We start from the raw sequence: 17,942 nt of genomic DNA, 5'->3' as shown, positions 1-17,942 counted from the left end.
GATTAGGGACATTCTTGATAAGATTAAAAATTGCATTTATTTTATGTTTTGTCCCTATTCACCCCAGCCATCCCTATTCACCCCGGCTTACGGTATCGTCTGCATCATCTCAAATGACTTTTTCATCTAAGATGGTAATCTGTTAAACAAAAGCCATTGCCTTAAAGGGATAAGTTCGCCTTTGTACTGCCTATTTCTGTGCCATATTTGTGTTCTGTGTTTTGTACAATAAAGAGTTTATACATACATACATACATTGTCTCTTTTGTGCGAGCTGTCGGCCTTTGTGTGCCATTGTGTGTTGGCGCGTGCCACGGCACACAATGGCCGGCAGCTCGCACAAAAGAGACAATCGCTTTTGTTTAACAGATTAGCGTCTTAGACGAAAAAGTCATTTGAGAAGATAAAGACTATGCTATACTTTCAAAAGTAAACTTTACCTTCAATTGCCAAATCGAACTGCTCCTTAGAACTCTTCAACTCATTGACCAATTTCTCGCTTTCTCCCTCCCACGCCACCCTCTCTATCTTATACGTCTTCTCTATCTCTTTCTTCTCCTCGACGAGCTGCTTGTTGCTGTCTCGCTCGCTCGCCAGCTCGGTTTGGAGCGCTGCTATAATGCTGTCCTTGTCTACGATGGACACTTTGAGAGTCTTTGCCTCGATTTCGACTAGACGAAGGAGTTCCAGTTTCGCTCTAAAAAGGAAAATAATAAGTTATAGTTTGTCAAAAGACCGTCTCATTTCAAACATAGACAGAGATAATCATACTATCTTTGTCTTACACTAGTACTAGCACCCAAAAGAAAAGGATGAGTATAGTTTTTTTTTTTCTTATTAACTGACAATTAGCCTCATGCATGAAGTTTATATTTGAACGAAATATGTTTTATTCGGATGTTTGTTACCGTTATATCATGTTACAAATGCATTTCCGTTTTTAAATTACCATTTAATTACTTAAAATTATAAACAAAAAGTACAAAAATTTGCCCGCGAAAAGCTAGTGCGCGAAACGCTCGAAACGCCACGTGACGTCACGCGTTCGACAGATTAGTGTCATTAGTAGCAAACGTCAGTTGGGCCGCCCAACGTGTGACGTCATCACGCTCTGTCGAATTCGCGCCAAAAATTATGAGCGTTTCAACCGCTCAAAAATTTTCAACATTTTAAATATTTTTTAATAAAATAATGTTAAGGTTTACAAAAGTATTTTAATCATTTCCGGTGTTCCAACGATATAAATTATGAATCCAAAAATAAAAATAAATTCATGCATGGAGCTAATTTGGTTTGACCAACTATAAAATTCTACATTTGATAAATTGAATAAAGTTTGTTTAAATATACGGATAAATCGAATATTTACAGGCTGATGTTCTTGTTCTCCAGACCCTTGTTCATGGTCACGTGGTCCAGACTCATGGCTTCAATGCGGAGACTCTGTTAGAGGCGACGAAGTGTTGTGGTTGTTCGCAACCCTCATAGAACATACTTAGCCTCAGCCAGCTGAACAGCCAACGGTTCCAGCGCCTTGGTCTTCTGTTGCGCCTCCCCCAACTTCTGCTGCAGGCTGATGATCTTGTTCTCCAGACCCTTGTTCAGGGTCTTCACGTGGTCCAGACTCCTGGCTTCGATGCGGAGGCGCTTGTAGAGGCGACGGGCGAGGAAGCGGCGGACCTGGGTATTATGGTTGTGTTTAGAGTGTGTGAGGATAGGGGGTTATGATTTGGGGTAGTGAAAAGTGAGAGGATTGTAATGCTAGATTTTTTCCAGTGATTGTTAAGTATTCGTTTTCAATAGATGGCGCTAAAATTACTTTGCATTGAGAAATATGTATCCTCTTTACGCGAATTATATTATAAGTGGACGGGAAAAATCAAACTTCTTAGCAAAGTAAATAATTTGTCTGCAAACGTAACGATATATTACAATTACAAATTTCAAATATGGAATGCGTGTCCGAATACAATGGGGGCTTTAGCTAAGTTTTTTACCTATACATACATAACCATGGAACTAAACGAATTGTTTTGTTAACCCTTAAATGCATGATTTTTTCTTTTTGCCTGAAATTAATATATGTCTTACATAATTGTTTACTGATTCTAGGAAAAATAAAAATATAAATTAAAACATCGATTTTCACTGCTTAACCAGTATTAGAATTTACATAGGGTAAATAATAATTTATGTAAATTTATACAATTATTGGTAAAAGATATAAAAAATCTTACTACCATTAGAAATTTATACTATTTGTAATATACCTATAATAAAGATTTTAAATATAAATAATTACAAACCCCGAAAAAACCGCCTAAATTACATATTAAAAATCATTAAATTTTCCCAATTTACCGCCATTTCGTGTTAAAAGAAATGTATTTTTTTTAAACTTAAATACTGCGCAAATTTCAATAAAACGACGGAAAGTGTATTAATTTACGATCAAATTAATATACAGGACCAAATAGATTTTACCTAATTATGCATAAAATTATATGTTTTTTGTTGTGTACATACATACATCACTATGCATTTAAGGGTTAAATATTATTTTTCATTTTGCATTTCACGTAATAGATGTAATACAAAAGAAAAAGTAACTAAAGCCCAAAGTGATACATCGGCCACGGAACGCTCGCTCTACGGCTGGATATTAAAAATTAAAAAAAAAAATACCCCTACACTAAGTGTCAAAAAAATCAATTTTGTGCCAAAAATGCCTTTCATTATTTTGGAAAAGAGCTTGATACTCTTCAAAACTGCTGGATCGATTTCTATCAAACATAACTACACCAAGGACCACTGCGAGGAAACTCGCTTTTACGTAAAAAAAAAACGGCTTCGAAATCGGTCGATCCGTTGGAAAACTACGATGCCACAGACAGACAGACAGACAGACAGACATTGGCGTCAAACATATCACATCCCTCTGTTTGCGTCAGGGGTCAAAAATAAATTATGGCGGTCGGCGCCAGAGGTAAGCGTGCGTTCCGTGGCCTACGGATAAAAGTTATGGCATCTAACCACGAACTTTGCAGATACATGTTACTGTTAGTGTATAAGACATGTATTTCAGTTTATAACCTATGAAAGGGCCACTAGTTGCTTAAAATAAAGTTTTTCATTGAATTTCAAAAAAACAGATAGAAGTACTCACAGCAGCCTGCGCTATAATAATACCGCGTCGCATCGCCTTGACTCGTTTCCTCGCGAGGTAGCCGCGCGCGTAGCGTTGGATCGTCAGCGACTGAAACAATTCATATATAATAATAATAATAAATATTCTTTATTGCACCACAAATACACAAAAATTTTAAAACAAATTTACAATGTAAATAAAGGTAGCAACAGGCGGTCTTATCGCTGTAAGCGATCTCTTCCAGACAACCTTAGGGTAGCAGGATATGAAGAACAAAAAGTTTTTATAAACAGGTAGTGCACGAATTGATTAGAGGAACAGGAATTACACATACATTAATCAGACAGTACATATAGTAACATTTTAGATAAATAAATAAATATACATACATACACAATATATACACAGCAGCACATTAAGGAAGAGATAAGTAATGATTTTTAAGTAAGGTTTTAAAACTTTGAAGAGTTTTTGCATATTAGTGAGCTTTGCATATATATTTTGACATACAAGAAAAAAACTAACAAATCGAACAAGGAAACTCTATAATGCCCATAAAGCAAAAAAAAACGGTTTTTTTCCTTTTCAGATACAAACTAACTATTTATTTACGATACAAGTGCGGAAAAGAGGAAATTCGAAACGAGTGGCGATAAATTAAAACACGACCGCAGGGAGTGTTTTAAATCGACACGAGTTGCGAATTACCTATTCGCACGTGTATCGTACAAAGTTTTACAGTACATATGGTCCTTTAAACTTTCGACGAAAAGTGCTTTTTTACGCACTAGTGCGAGATGTACTGTAATAGTACATTATGATACAAGTGTGCTAAGTTGGTCATTACACACGAGGCGATATTGTGCGCGGGAGCTGTAAGCGAGCGCGCAATAAGAAAGCCGATGTGTGTAATGACCAATGCACACGCGTTTCATACGACGTTTTTCAACACACTTGCGAGAAAAAAAAGAAACTTTCATATGAATCAAATTTTAATAGTTAAAATAGTTAGTATTGTGTGTTTCATCTGTCATACTCGTACTGCCGGCCGCCCCTCGCCCCGGCCGCGGGCGGCGCGGCGGTCGGGCGCGCCCGTGCCCGCCAGTCCGACCAATTAAAGAAGGCTCCCTTTCCATGCATATTATTAGCAATCAGTTACCTTCTTAACTCAGTCGGATAATATAATAAAAAAGCACGAGTGGAATAATACACTGAAAGAGCACGCGTGTTTAATATCTAGGATTATGAGCGAAAAATCGGTGTAATAAAAACGTCGTTTTGAGCAAGTGTGTTGAAAAATAATAAAAAACTTACCGCTTTGACCCTGCGCGCATCCCTGTACAGCCTGCGCGCCAGATATCCCCTGGCGTGCGCCTGGAGCCCTACAGCGAGGCGCCGCAGCTGGCGGTAGCGGCGCCGCGCCGACCAGCCGCGCACGTAGCGCTGGATCTTAATCGCGGCTCGGGTGCGGCGGACTTCTTGCGCAAAACTACGAGTAAATATCAAAGAGGATATAATACGATAGAGCGGTACTGTCATACTCAATTTTGTAACCCCAGTAAATTCACTGCCGTCTAACGACACACTTTAAAACTAAAAATGAAAATTTATAAAAATACGATAAAATGTATTAAAATATGGATAAATGTTTTTTTTTGCATTAATTATTTTTATGAATGATTTTGACCCATGTTCTTTCACTGATATGCGTTAAAATTGTAAAATAACAAACGAAACCGTCAACGCCATCTATACGACAGTAGGCCAAAGCTAGTAGCGCCCTCTGATCGAGAATCAAATTTTCTTGATTTTCGAAGCACGTTTTTTCCTTAGACTGTATCCATCTATTACGGAGTTATATCTATCTTTGATAATACAGATAAAACTTAAAGAATGGACAGTGGACAACAGGGGCCCGTTTCTCAAAAGCATATAACTTGTAATACAAGCGGATGTCACTTTTTGACAGCTTTTGTTAGAAAGGGACGCAGTATTGGCGTATGTCGGTCGTCTCTAAATATACCTATTCTTAGACACATTATTGACAAAAAAAACCGGCCCAGTGCGAGTCGGGCTCGCGCACGAAGGGTTCCGTACCATTACGCAAAAAAACGGCAAAAAAAATCACGTTTGTTGTATGGAAGCCCCACTTAAACACATATTTATTTTATTCTGTTTTTAGTATTTGTTGTTATAGCGGCAACAGAAAGACATCATCTGTTAAAATTTCAACTCTCTAGCTATCACGGTTCGTGAGATACAGCCTAGTGACAAACGGACAGACAGACAGATAGCGGAGTCTTAGTAATAGGGTCCCGTTTTTACCCTTTGGGTACGGAACCCTAAAAAAACAGCCAAAATAATATAACGTCATACCGTCTAGCGAGGAAGCCTCGGCAGTGGGTTTGCAGGCCCCGCAAGGCGCGCATGCGGCGCAAGTACTTGCGTCCTGCTACGAAATGACGCACGCAACTTCGTACACGCACGCAGTATTGGCGTTGTATGGCGGTCTTCTCTAAATATACCTATTCTTTAGACACATTATTCCATTATTCCTACTAAAAAACAGCCAAAATAGTGTAACGTCATACCGTCTAGCGAGGAAGCCTCGGCAGTGGGCTTGCAGGCCCCGCAAGGCGCGCATGCGGCGCAAGTACTTGCGTCGGGCCACGAAACGCCGCACGCAACTTTGTATGCGCACGCAGTATAGGCGTTGGATGTCGGCGCGTAACTTTTCTAAATATGCCACCTGGAAATAACAATGGTACATAATTACAGAGAAAAAAATCTTCTGCGAATTTTTGCTATAATGCTATATGAAAGTTGAGAGTTGTTTAGCAGGTCTTATGATTCCTTAACGTAGTACAATTATCAATTTTCCAGCGCCGAGGTGATCGGATTACATGCATTTAGGACCAAATGAAATGAAGGCATTGAAAAAAATTCTTCGAAAAAATCTAATTTGATTGGCCTATTCGTGTTTCGGGGGCACAAGTTAGCTCCACCTTCCGTATACAGGATATTTATTTAGTCATCTGCAATATTTTACGGTCTGAATGTATAGGTCATACTGACCAACTTTTACTATGGGACCAACCCTGAAATCGCGAAAAAAAAACTTCATACATTTTGGCTGTCTGACTTTGACATTTTCTATGGGAGAGTAAACTTTTTTTTCGCGATTTCGTGGTTGGTCCTATAGTAAAAGTTGGTCAGTATCGTCAGTATGATCAAAGATAGATATAACTCCGTAATAGATGGATACAGTCTAAGGAAAAAACGTGCCTCGAAAATCACGAAAATTTGATTCTCGATCAGATGGCGCCACTAGTTTTGGCCTACACTCGTATAGAGGGCGTTGACTGTTTCGTTTGTTATTTATAATTTTAACGCATACCAGTGAAAGAACATGGGTCAAAATCATATAAAAATAATTAATGAAAAAAAAAAAATCATTTATCTATATTTAAATACATTTTATCGTATTTTTATAAATATTTATTTTTAGTTTTAAAGTGTGTCGACAGATGGCAGTGAATTTACTGGGGTTACAAAATTTACTATGACAGTACCGCTCTAGTATAAGTTAACTATAGTATGATCTATATATTCTCCCTGTAAATTATTGCAGGTGACTAAACAAACAGCCTGTATGTAGCCCCGCCACTGAGCCGCCTCACCTGTCCCGCCCTGAAGAATATCTTGGTGGCGCCGAACTGGTACTTGTCGGGGTCCTTGAGGTGCGCGGCCAGGATGCGCCGGCACGTGCCCTTCGTGTCTCCGCGATCTAGCTCTTTGTGCGCGCAGAGGAGACGATATCTGTCAAACATATTAACTATAATAAAATCATACTTTTGAAAGAAATACATTTTTTTTTGTTTATTTAGAACACAAACAGTCACATATACAAATGGATTTGAAATACAAATGTACTTAACATACTTAAGAAACAGACCTGGAGGTTCATTATTAAGTGCATGATGTTAACATACACACTAAAACAACAGAGATAAAAAGAAGATCAAAGAAAAACATAGAAAAACATGAGCCATACCTACCTAGATAGGAGAACCGGAACCGGAAAGTTACATTTATACATTTACTTATTTATATTCAATACTTGAAATATTAAAACAATTTAGGTCTAAGTTTCATTCTAAGACTAGACAGGGAAGTGTGAAAAGGATCAATATCATGTAGGTGCTTAGAGTTTTGAATGATTCACGGTTAGTTTCACTAGACTTATATTGACCGGGATATAGACCGTGATTACCTCTTTTGTATTATTTGTGAGTTTTGTGTTATTTGAAAAGGTAATCACGGTCTATATCCCGGTCAATATAAGTCTAATGTAGGTGCTTATTATAATAATTTGGGACTTGTCTGAAAAATGTGTGCCGAGCGTAATTCTTGCGGGCAAAGCTGATATAAAATAGAGGTCTAGAACGTAAGGGTTGGTGCGGACAATTGAAAGTGACTAATTCTAAGAGATTCGGACATTTAACCACACCTTTAAGAATTTTAAACAAGAACATTACATCTAAGTAGTGTCTTCGGTTATAGAGGGAAGGAACACAAAAATGCCTCGCTGCTAACGAAGTCGCAGTCATATATGTCGGAGAATGGATATTATAACTTAATTTAATAGCAAATAATAGAAATACTTAGTTGATTTATTGTTTCACAGGCCGTCTAGCGCCATTACCTTACAACATAGAGTAACTTATACTAGAGCGGTACTGTCATAGTAAATTTTGTAACCCCAGTAAATTCAGTGCCATCTGTCGACACACTTTAAAACTAAAAATGAAGTTTTATAAAAATACGATGAAATGTATTTAAATATAGATAAATGATTTTTTTATTTGCATTAATTATTTTTATGATTTTGACCCATGTTCTGTCACTGATATGCGTTAAAATTGTTAAATAACAAACGAAACCGTCAACGCCATCTATACGACAGTTGGCCAAAACTAGTAGCGCCCTCTGAACAAGAATAAAATTTTCTTGATTTTCGAGGCACGTTTTTTCCTTAGACTGTATCCATCTATTACGGAGTTATATCTATCTTTGCCTTACAATGAACTGTGTCAGGCCTGTGATAGGTTGTAACTGTGCCATCTCGTAGTGGGCCAGGGTACTATTTACCTAGGTACCTGGACAGGGTCGTTCAGCCGATAAAGCAGTTCTGTCTAGGTCGTCCGAGAACAGAAGAAGAAGAAACAGAAAACGACTAGACAGAAATTGGTTGTCAAACCGAACCTGTCGGCCACTAATTTCCTTAATTTGTGTTTATTGTTGATTTATCCTAAAGTCTATTGTGTGTTACGGAATAAACATTGTATGGTGTAATCCGTGTTTAATTAATTTGCCCGAGACAACCCCGCCAGGAAGTTAGCAACGAGTATGTCCAGCCGACAGGGCCGGCTGGTCAGGTCGAGTTTACGACATATATTTAAATTAATCAACATTGGACAATACTTGGACCCGGGTATGTCCTTAAACTGCGTCCGGACCCGGATATGTCCTTAAACTACGTCCAAGAGAGGTATGGGCACTGTGAATGACATCTCGCTTTGTGTGGTAGGGCACAGGACAGCGGATGTCATTCCAGATCTAGAGCAGAGCCCAACTGGGGAAGTACCTCCACCTTACAGAAAACCGCAGCCAAATAACACTAGACCCTACTCATAGTGTTGTGTTCCTGCCGGTGAGTAAGGTTGCCAGAGCTCAACGAGGGAGAGGAGTGTTAGGGTCGGCAACGCGCGTGTAATATCTCCGGTGTTGCAGGCGTCCATAGGCTACGGTAACTGCTTACCATCAGGCGGGCCGTATGCTTGATTGCCACCGACGTGGTATAAAAAAAAAAAACTTTAGAATAACACGTACAACACAAACTAGATGCTAAACATAATTCCCATTTAGCATAATGCCACGGCAAGCCATGACGCTGACTTTCAGTGGGACTTTTCACTTTACTGTGTTTCATATATTTTGAGGCGTGCAACAATAGTACATTATTGTCGAGGCTCGGAAGTAGATACTTGCTGGCTGAGGATTCGTTTTAAACGGACGACCTTGGGAGTCCGTTTAATTGAATCCGAAGCCAGCAAGTAGCCTTCCAGCCGAGTCATATATAGTGCTTTTCTCAAAAATAGCGCAATACATACAAATAGAATATAAATATTTTACAGAAGCAACGTTCTTATGTATATATTTTCACAGAAAAAAGTAAATAAACTTTCTTTGCCGCCTTTTTTTTTTAATTAAAAATAGAAGTGTATTTTTTCTGCTGAAAATACGCCAACCTATTTGAGACACCTAAATAGTCGCGGTACCAACATTATAATAATAAGTACTGATCATCTGTTTGGCTGTTTAATGGACCCATGCCTTCATTTGATATGGCCAATTCAACTTTTAAAAAGTTTGGAGCTCAACAAATAATGGAATTTGTATGCAACATTGCAGTCCCGAAATCGAGACTGCAATGTTTTTAACTTTTTAATTTTTTGACTCACCATAAACTACGCACTTCGCGACCTACTTTTTAACCGGCAACGTCGACTTTGCCGTCCATTTTTGAAAAAAATCGTTTATCGACCGAGCGTTAGCGAAGTTCTCCGTTTCAGCTTGGACATAAATGCTTTCGTATGTCCGTATGTTCTCCTATAAAGGTCGCATTTCTTAACCGATTCTGTGACCAAATTCATGATTTAAAGTTTTTTCTGTCGTTTCGTTTTCTGTAAAATATTCATAGTGGTAGAAATTGGCATAAAGGGCTTAAGTGCCATTAGGATCTTGTGAGTACGCTGTGATAATGACTAAACGAAGTATTTTTTGTTTTAAGCCACTAGTAAGGGCCAGTTGCTCAGTTGCATAACACACGAAACAAACACCTACATAATATGGGTAAAACTGACAGCCCCATGTGCAGAGCGTGCATGGCAGAAGAAGAAACAACAAAACATATTCTCCTAGACTGTAAACAGGTAGAAGTATATAGGAGCAAATACCTAGGGAATCCATGCACACTAAAGGCAACTAGCAACCTGAAGACTTTGCTAGGCTTCGTGGAGGAGCTGGGGTGGTTAGAGTAGCGCTACCTCGTTTCACGCAAAATAGGCACATTGGATGTCGATTTGCGGAAAATGCCTAGCATAACTAACTAACTAACTCACGTCACGCAGCAGAGATCTATGAAACTTCCCATACAATAAAATTTAGCGAACGCTTTAACGGTGACAGACGGTTTGGTGCAACCGACCCTAATATAGGTCTAAGCAATCCCTTTATCAAAAGCTTGTTGCTTGTAATACAAGTGGAAGTCCCTTTTTGACAGCTTTTGTTAGAAAAGGACTTCCACTTGTATTACAAGCTAGAAGCTTTTGATAAACGGGCCCCTTGTTGACATCTACCGTAAGAGTACTAAACCTAGGCAACGCAAACTTACCTATTAAAGAAGTCTTGGTACAACCATCTGGACGGGAAACCGGCTGCCGAAATCCTTATGGTCTCCAATACACCGCACGCTCTGAAAGTAATACACACGTTTCACTTTTTGACCCATCATGTGCGAAATCAACTATCTATTCGTGAACCTTATCACCATGAGATAAAGGCTAAAACTGGTCATTTATGTGCTTGAATAGTTGCCGATGTTACGACCCGTGAGAGAGGAGAGCGAGAAGTGACAAGCGTTTGCATGCCTACCGTCTGCTTTACGGGTCGGCCACGACATTGCGCGACCGGCGGCGGTGGCAGCGGCAACCATAGGCGGGAACGAAAGGTCCGATCGCTGTGTCTCGCTCCAACCTATGGTTGCCGCCGTTAGAATATTACTAGCCTCATCCTGCGTTTACGTCCCAATCCTTTAGTTTACTTTGTTATCACTTACATCTGAAATAGGGCTAGTTAACATATTGTTCACACCCATTGTTCGCATCTTCAATCGTATTTTAAGCCAGCAGTAATTCATAAGCGACTTTAATTCAAAAATGTTGGCAATGACTGGTATTTTTTAGTGTTAACGATTGGTCCTTTATAAACCATGAATCAGTCTCACCTAAGTTCGTAGGTAAGTGCGGGGTGGTCGCGAACAGGGTCGCCATGAGAGCTGATAACGAGGCTAGGAACTAGACGCCTATTAAGCTTAGAATAAATTTAAAAGTGCAAAAATTACTGCCTTGGGTGAGACTTGAACTCACGGCCTCTGGATCGATACTCCAGCGCTCTGCCAACTAACCCAAGGCAGTCATTTTTCCACTTTTAAATTTATTCTAAGCTTAATAGCATCGATCGCAGACGTTTCTGCTTGTTAAAAATTAATTTAGGCGCCTATTGTTTATTATTGTCTATGATATTACTAGTTATTAGACTCACCTGAGTTGGTTGACGGCCCTCGCGGGATGGAACTGGAAGGGCAGCTTGGTGTCGTTGGGCTTGATGCAGCGCACGTAGTGCGGGGTGGTCGCGGACAGGGTCGCCATGAGAGCCGACAACGAGGCTCGGAATTGTGCGCCCACTGTCTGCTTCTGTCCGGACGCTCGGCGAGGCGGTTGCTAGAAAAAAAAAACTTTCATTCATTAAGTAGAATGAGTTAGATTTTCTCGGCGTTTATGGTTAGGTGTCACTTAATTTTTTCGAATTTTTGCCTACTTTGGCATTTTTGGTTCATTTGGCATTTTACCGTACGGCCAGTGAGTGGCAGACAGTCGTGACAGTGACAGCGATGTTCTCGGCGTTTATGGTCAGGTGTCACTTAATTTTTTCGCATTTTTGCCTACTTTGTCATTTTTGGTTCATTTGGCATTTTACCGTACGGCCGAGTCGTGACAGTGACAACAATGTTTTAAAATGGCATTTTTGATAAACTTGACGTACCGTAGTAATGAGTACGGCTGGTATAATCCGACGTCGTAACGGTGGCTACACCGCGGTGGCATTGCAACTTTTCGACCATGATGTGTCATTCTTTATCAGCTTTACTTACCGTAAGACTAGTAAGTGGTACGGCTGGCGTAGTCCTCCGTCGTGACGGCGGAGGCAACGTCGCAGTGGCATTTCCCTCCGACACCCGATCGGCAGCGAACATGGCGTGGATCAGCCGGCAGCTGGTCGAAGACTTGATGCATTCTAACTGCTCTTCTGATACGGTGTCTCTGTTCTTCTCCAGGAAGCCCCCGCATTGGTATTCAACGTTGTCGGCGAAGTGTTTTATTATAAATGCTAGAAAAAAAAACTTTAACCATACAAAATCTGAAGGTTCGGTGGTAAAAATCAAACGGAAATATTTTGCTTACATCTCATTTTGGAAATCTTGCCCGTTTAGGCATTTATTAGCCAGTTTTGTCATTATCTTGTATTGTTTGTAACAATTGTCTCTATTAAGATGCCACGAACATGTGGTACGATTTACAGTTAAAAAATATGTTACATAAAAATCAAAGTAGCACTTTGACTGACGCTTTGGGATTAAAGAAACTTAAAAATAGTGGTTCTCTGAGCTATAGACCTCACGACATTTTGAAAATATTACAAATAATAAACAGACAATAATAAAACCGGCCAAGTGGGAGTCTGACTCACGCATGAAGGGTTCCGTACCATTACGGAAAAGATCACGTTTGTTGTATGGGAGCCCCATTTAAATATTTATATTATTCTGTTTTTAGTATGTGTTGTTGTGTGTTAGTCTATAAGTTGTTGCTGCCACTGTTGGTGAACCTTAATAAAAAATAAAAAATAGCGGCAACAGAAATACATTATCTGTGAAAATTTCAACTGTCTAGCTATCACGGTTCATGAGATACAGCCTAGTGACAGACGGACAGACGGACAGCGGAGTCTTAGTAATAGGGTCCCGATTTTACCCTTTGGGTACGGAACCCTAAAAACTATGTAACGAACCTGTCCAAAAGATTACACGAGAATCGGTTGAGAAATGCGACCTGTAGAGAGATAACATTTTGACATGCAGCATTTTTGCCCAAGCTGAATTGAAGACCTTCGCTTCGCTCGGTCAAATACCTTGGTTCCCGAATCTAGGTTTCATGAAGTGCGGATACTTGTGGCAGCTCTCGTGCAGCTTGGTCACAAAGCCCTGGTCGGAGCCCTGCGGCACGCGGCATTGCTCGTCCAGGAGCGCCAGGACTCCGAGCCGGTCCTCGATCAGGTCGATGCATGGCTGGTTGTCGTAGAAGTCGATCATTTTCCATGATATTTCTTCCTGTAAAAATTATTGATGTATTCAAAAATGCCATTCGTTCATCTCTTTCTAATTTAACCAATTGATTTTGCGTAATTTCAACCATTTTACACCGAAGCAAAAACTTAAACACAAATAATATAAATAAAGGTTTTTTGGTAGTAGAAACCTATGGCATAATAGACTAGAAGAGATCCTTTAAAGGGATAAGTTCGCGTTTGTACTAATGACGAATGTTATTTTCCTGTTTTGTTTTTATTATTGTACAATAAAGTGTTTTACTACTACTACTTAATCAAAACTAGCTTTATACACAATTCTACACGACTTGCGCGAGGGAGCATGTTCATTGGATCAACAGATTATTTTAATGCACGTCATTTTCTGAAATTGTGATTCTGATAGTGGTTTTACTTACAATCTAAAGCATAGTAGGAACTAACTTTAATATATTCGTCCTGCTCTAACTTGAACACGTGCGAGTTGAATTGTTGCTGCAGTTTCTCGTTTGCGTAGTTGATGCAGAACTGCTCGAACGAGTTGATTTCGAACGTTTCGAACCCGTAGATGTCCAATACACCTAAAAAAAAGTTGATATACATGAACAGTCAGCAGCAGAAGTTGCTAAGCGGGCGAGGTGTTCAAAATGATTTTGACGCGACTTTATTGTTAAGAGAATAAGACCGTGTCAAGGTCATTTTGAACACCTCGCCCGCTTAGCAACATCTGGTGCTGACTGTATGTATTCTTATAAAGGGTTAGCAAAGCTCTTGTGACACGGCTGGGGTTTCAAGTGTTCATACGCGTTATTACCCGAGATTGTAGGAACTCGTTGGAATCCAAAAATCCTCAGGGTATACATATTAATTTTAAACGGAAATAAGATCTGTTATAAACAAACCACACATTTCAATTATACTACTCATCAATTCATCATATTACTTCTTACATCTCCAACAATGTAATTTTTTGGCCAATTTGTCATTTCGACAAATGTTTGCTAACTATGCCCAACTTACCAATAGTGTTAGTTAAATTTCGCATTTTTTTAATTTATTTGTTAACCTAACTTCTTTTCTGTAAGCTGTATCATTCACTGTGGTGTGCCAATAAAGATTATTCTATCTATCTACCTTACCAATACTTTTTGCCCATATTGACAATGCCTCCTACTTTTGCCTAACTTACCAATAAAGTGGCTTTTATTCTGCTCCGTTTCCAAGGCGCGGTTTACACACTTTACGAGCCAAGCGAACATTTCGCCGTACATTCGTTTCGCGAGCGCGTCGCGAGCGAATGCGGCACGGTTCGTGGCCATTCGGGACACTATCACCTGAAATTTTTTTGTTAAAAATATCACTTGTGATAGAAGCTTTTACCGCCGAATGTACTTGTGTCAAGTTCCAATGGACACATCCGGTCTACATCGGCTCAATGTATCATAACATTGCATTGTCACTGGTCTTTCAAAGGTAACCCTAATTACAGCTCAATTAAAAGCATATTTTTTACACAGAATGCCTTAAGGCATTAAGCCCACCATTTGTACTTATTACTTCATGTGCCATAAAGTATAAATACCTAGTCGGCTCATAAGTTCTGTCATATACATAGTATCAAATAAAATCAAAAGTTTAAGTTTATTCCGTATAATTTGTACAGCGTTTGAAAGCTTATAAACTAGAGAATCTAAATGTATAACATTTATTCAAAATGACCGCCATAATTATCTACACAGGCTTGAAGTCTTCGTGGCCAGTCGTCAATGGATTCACGCACCACTTTCATGTCGATATTGGCCACTGCCGTAGCAAGAGATTTTTTCAGCGAGTCTAGATTTGCATGAGGTTTTGAGCACACCTTTTCCTCTAAATACTGCCATATTTTATAGTCTAAAGGATTAAGATCTGGGCTAGAGGAGGGCCAATCTTCATGCCGTATAAAGTCGATTTTATTGGAGGCGAGCCAGGCTTGTGTAGACTTTGCCTTATGGGCTGGAGCAGAGTCCTGCTGGAAAACCCAATGCTGGTTTAGAAACATCGTATGGGATAGTGGTTTCACAATATTAGTCAACACCGTGTCTTGGTACACTTTGGCACTAGTTTTTACTCCTTTCTCACAAAAATGCATACTAGTGACGCCCGCATAAGAAACTCCCAGCCAAACCATCACAGATGAAGGGTGATGACCTCTTTGAATACGGGGAATGCTATTAGACGCTTCTTTACTATTGCGAGCGTACACTCTATCATTTTGTTTATTACAGTTTTTTTCTATGTCAAAAATTTTCTCGTCCGAAAACAGTATACAACGGTGCTTATTTTTAGCGTACTTCTTCAATAAAGCTTTAGATCTTTTAAGCCTTAAAGCTTTAAGCCGACCATTGAGAAGATGGCCAGTTTTTCGTTTATAAGCACGAAGTCTCAGGTCTTGATTAAGCACTCTTTTCACCGTGTTTTTGCTCAAACCCATCTGGAGGGCCATAACTTTTTGTTTCCTAGCGGGATTTCTGGCAATGCGTGCCCTAATTGCTTGTACAACTGCTGGAGTCCTAGCTGTACGCGGACGACCGCTTCTTTTCTCGTCATTTAAACTAGAGACCTCACTGTATCTTTCTATGGTACGATACACAAATCTTAGAGAGAATTTTAAATTTTCAAGTAGCTTAAAAATTTTAGTCGGCGAGTGACCACAACGATATAGTGCAATTATTGCGGTACGGCTATCTTTAAGCGTCCACTCCATGTTGAAGAAAACAGAAAATTGCAAAATTATACTACTCAAATATTTAATAAAGATTCGAAATTCAAATGCAGAACGGTTTTTGTTTTAAGAGTTCCAAATTTAAATTTTAAAGGCCAGTGACAGAACTTATGAGCCGACTAGGTATAGTTATTTGTGCAACAAGAGAGGAAAGTTGGTTTTTCTTGCGAGTTGTTCTTTGTTCTCGTGTTGCACATATAATTTTTCACCTCAGTAGTGAGAACATATTAAAGGTTAAAATGTATTTCGAATTTGTAATAGACCCCGAAGTATGAAGTGGCAGTTCATGGCCTTCATTAAATTAAAAAGCTACTTTGTTTCACTCCAGGGAGTGACGAAAGTAGTCTTGTTCGAGCTGCTGAGGTGAAAAATAAATTTTCGAAGACAACTTTTGCATAGCACGAGTAGCACTTCTACACTGCCACTGCAAAGTCTGTGCGTGGTCTGTGCAGAGTTAAATTGGTTTGAATATGGTAACTGGATTGTCAAACGTTAGCGCTTGTAGCTTGTCGGTCTATAGAGAGACGGATTGGGTGACATACCTCATGGGCAGAAGCAATGCGCCGATGCGTCAGCCACCGACTTAGCTCCGGCTTCGAAACCCCGAGAAGCGAGCAGACAATTTGTAGGTGCTTGTCGTTTGGCTGTAAGAAAAAAAAAACAATTTCAACAAAAAAACGGTGACAAATGTCTGGATATCCCGCCTCCGATTGGGCCCAGTAAAAGAGGAAGCAAAGCCCTAGAGGTGCTTGACGTTTCAAGGGATTACATGCGCGACAATGCTCTCTTGCTCTCTGAATAGGCGAAGTAGAGAAGAAAAGTCGGACAGCGGACCCTAAACTCCGAAACAATAGCCGAGGACGCAAGCGTGATAAACGCAAATGTTAAGAGAGAAGAAAATAAAGAATGATCCCTTGGGTTTGAAACGGACGTCTGCTGGTGGCTTTTTGGAAACTGCATCTTGCACATATGTTTGCAGAGGCGAGAGTGGATGACTTTTACGCCATTAGGCTTCTTCAACTTTGTCTGAACGCTTAGATTGCCGCCTCACAAAATACTGGGTAGAGGTGGTGATAGGCAGGGCTAAATAACTCTGAATTAAACGTTTTTTTTTTAAGTGTGATTCCGTTCATTCATCATTCGTTTCATTCACCTTTATCTAAATTTCAAAAGCTATACTCACATCGATATAAGCGCCGTCTTCCTCCACGTCCCCCGAGTCGGGCTCGCACTTGAGCTCAATGTTGCCAAGATGTAGGATACACGCTAATACGGTGAACATGTTCTGTTGTTCTGTTTCTGACACACCTGTGAACAATCAATGTTAATAAATATAACTTTTCTCAAAAGACTACAGAAATGCGGCCGAACGCAGTGTTCTATTCTAACCTAACCAATTTGAATTAAATTATGGACAGAACCCTTATACTTACATTTTGGTGATTGTTGGTAGTATTGGCATTTTATCCATTTAGGCATTTTTCAAAAATGAAGCTAGTGTCTGTCTACTAATTTACTAATCTTTTTCTATTTTCTTGGTCACATTTTGCACATTTGAGTTAAGAGTTTTGTAAGTAATTTGTATTTATTTATTTATGATGAATAATTTCAGCTGAAATTGGTTATACCGATTCTTTGGAACTGCTATGAAAATCGAACTACTTTACCTGTCACATTTTATGATATTTGTGTCAATTTGGCGTTTTGTCACGATTATACTGATGATGTTCGATGAACGTCAAAGGCTTTGGCCAGTTTGGCATTTTATGAAAGTTTAGGCCGCGTTTAATATTTTTAAAGTATTCATTCACGCTGCGTTGT

At 39.5% G+C, this 17,942-nt stretch overlaps 1 protein-coding gene across 3 annotated transcripts in view; it reads right to left on the bottom strand.

Annotated features, from left to right (window-relative positions):
* The window catches only part of LOC134752783 (unconventional myosin-Va), a 76,677-nt gene that overhangs the window by 44,831 nt on the left and 13,904 nt on the right, over window positions 1-17,942 (bottom strand). For all 3 annotated transcript variants that reach the window (XM_063688484.1, XM_063688485.1, XM_063688486.1), the window contains exons 10-23: window positions 17,305-17,429; window positions 16,664-16,765; window positions 14,547-14,691; window positions 13,802-13,938; window positions 13,181-13,379; window positions 12,144-12,379; window positions 11,534-11,712; window positions 10,605-10,685; window positions 6,829-6,967; window positions 5,740-5,897; window positions 4,463-4,637; window positions 3,167-3,256; window positions 1,496-1,680; window positions 441-697 (exon numbers count right to left, since the gene is read on the bottom strand). In XM_063688484.1, coding sequence (XP_063544554.1) covers window positions 441-697; window positions 1,496-1,680; window positions 3,167-3,256; window positions 4,463-4,637; window positions 5,740-5,897; window positions 6,829-6,967; window positions 10,605-10,685; window positions 11,534-11,712; window positions 12,144-12,379; window positions 13,181-13,379; window positions 13,802-13,938; window positions 14,547-14,691; window positions 16,664-16,765; window positions 17,305-17,429 — 2,208 coding nt within the window. The remainder of the gene's footprint in view (window positions 1-440; window positions 698-1,495; window positions 1,681-3,166; window positions 3,257-4,462; window positions 4,638-5,739; window positions 5,898-6,828; window positions 6,968-10,604; window positions 10,686-11,533; window positions 11,713-12,143; window positions 12,380-13,180; window positions 13,380-13,801; window positions 13,939-14,546; window positions 14,692-16,663; window positions 16,766-17,304; window positions 17,430-17,942) is intronic.

This window comes from Cydia strobilella, chromosome 25 (genome assembly GCF_947568885.1).
Source record: "Cydia strobilella chromosome 25, ilCydStro3.1, whole genome shotgun sequence".
NCBI classification, from domain to species: Eukaryota; Metazoa; Arthropoda; class Insecta; order Lepidoptera; family Tortricidae; genus Cydia; species Cydia strobilella.
The sequence above is the reverse complement of the archived record's forward strand: the minus strand, read 5'-3'. Positions and strand labels throughout refer to the sequence as shown.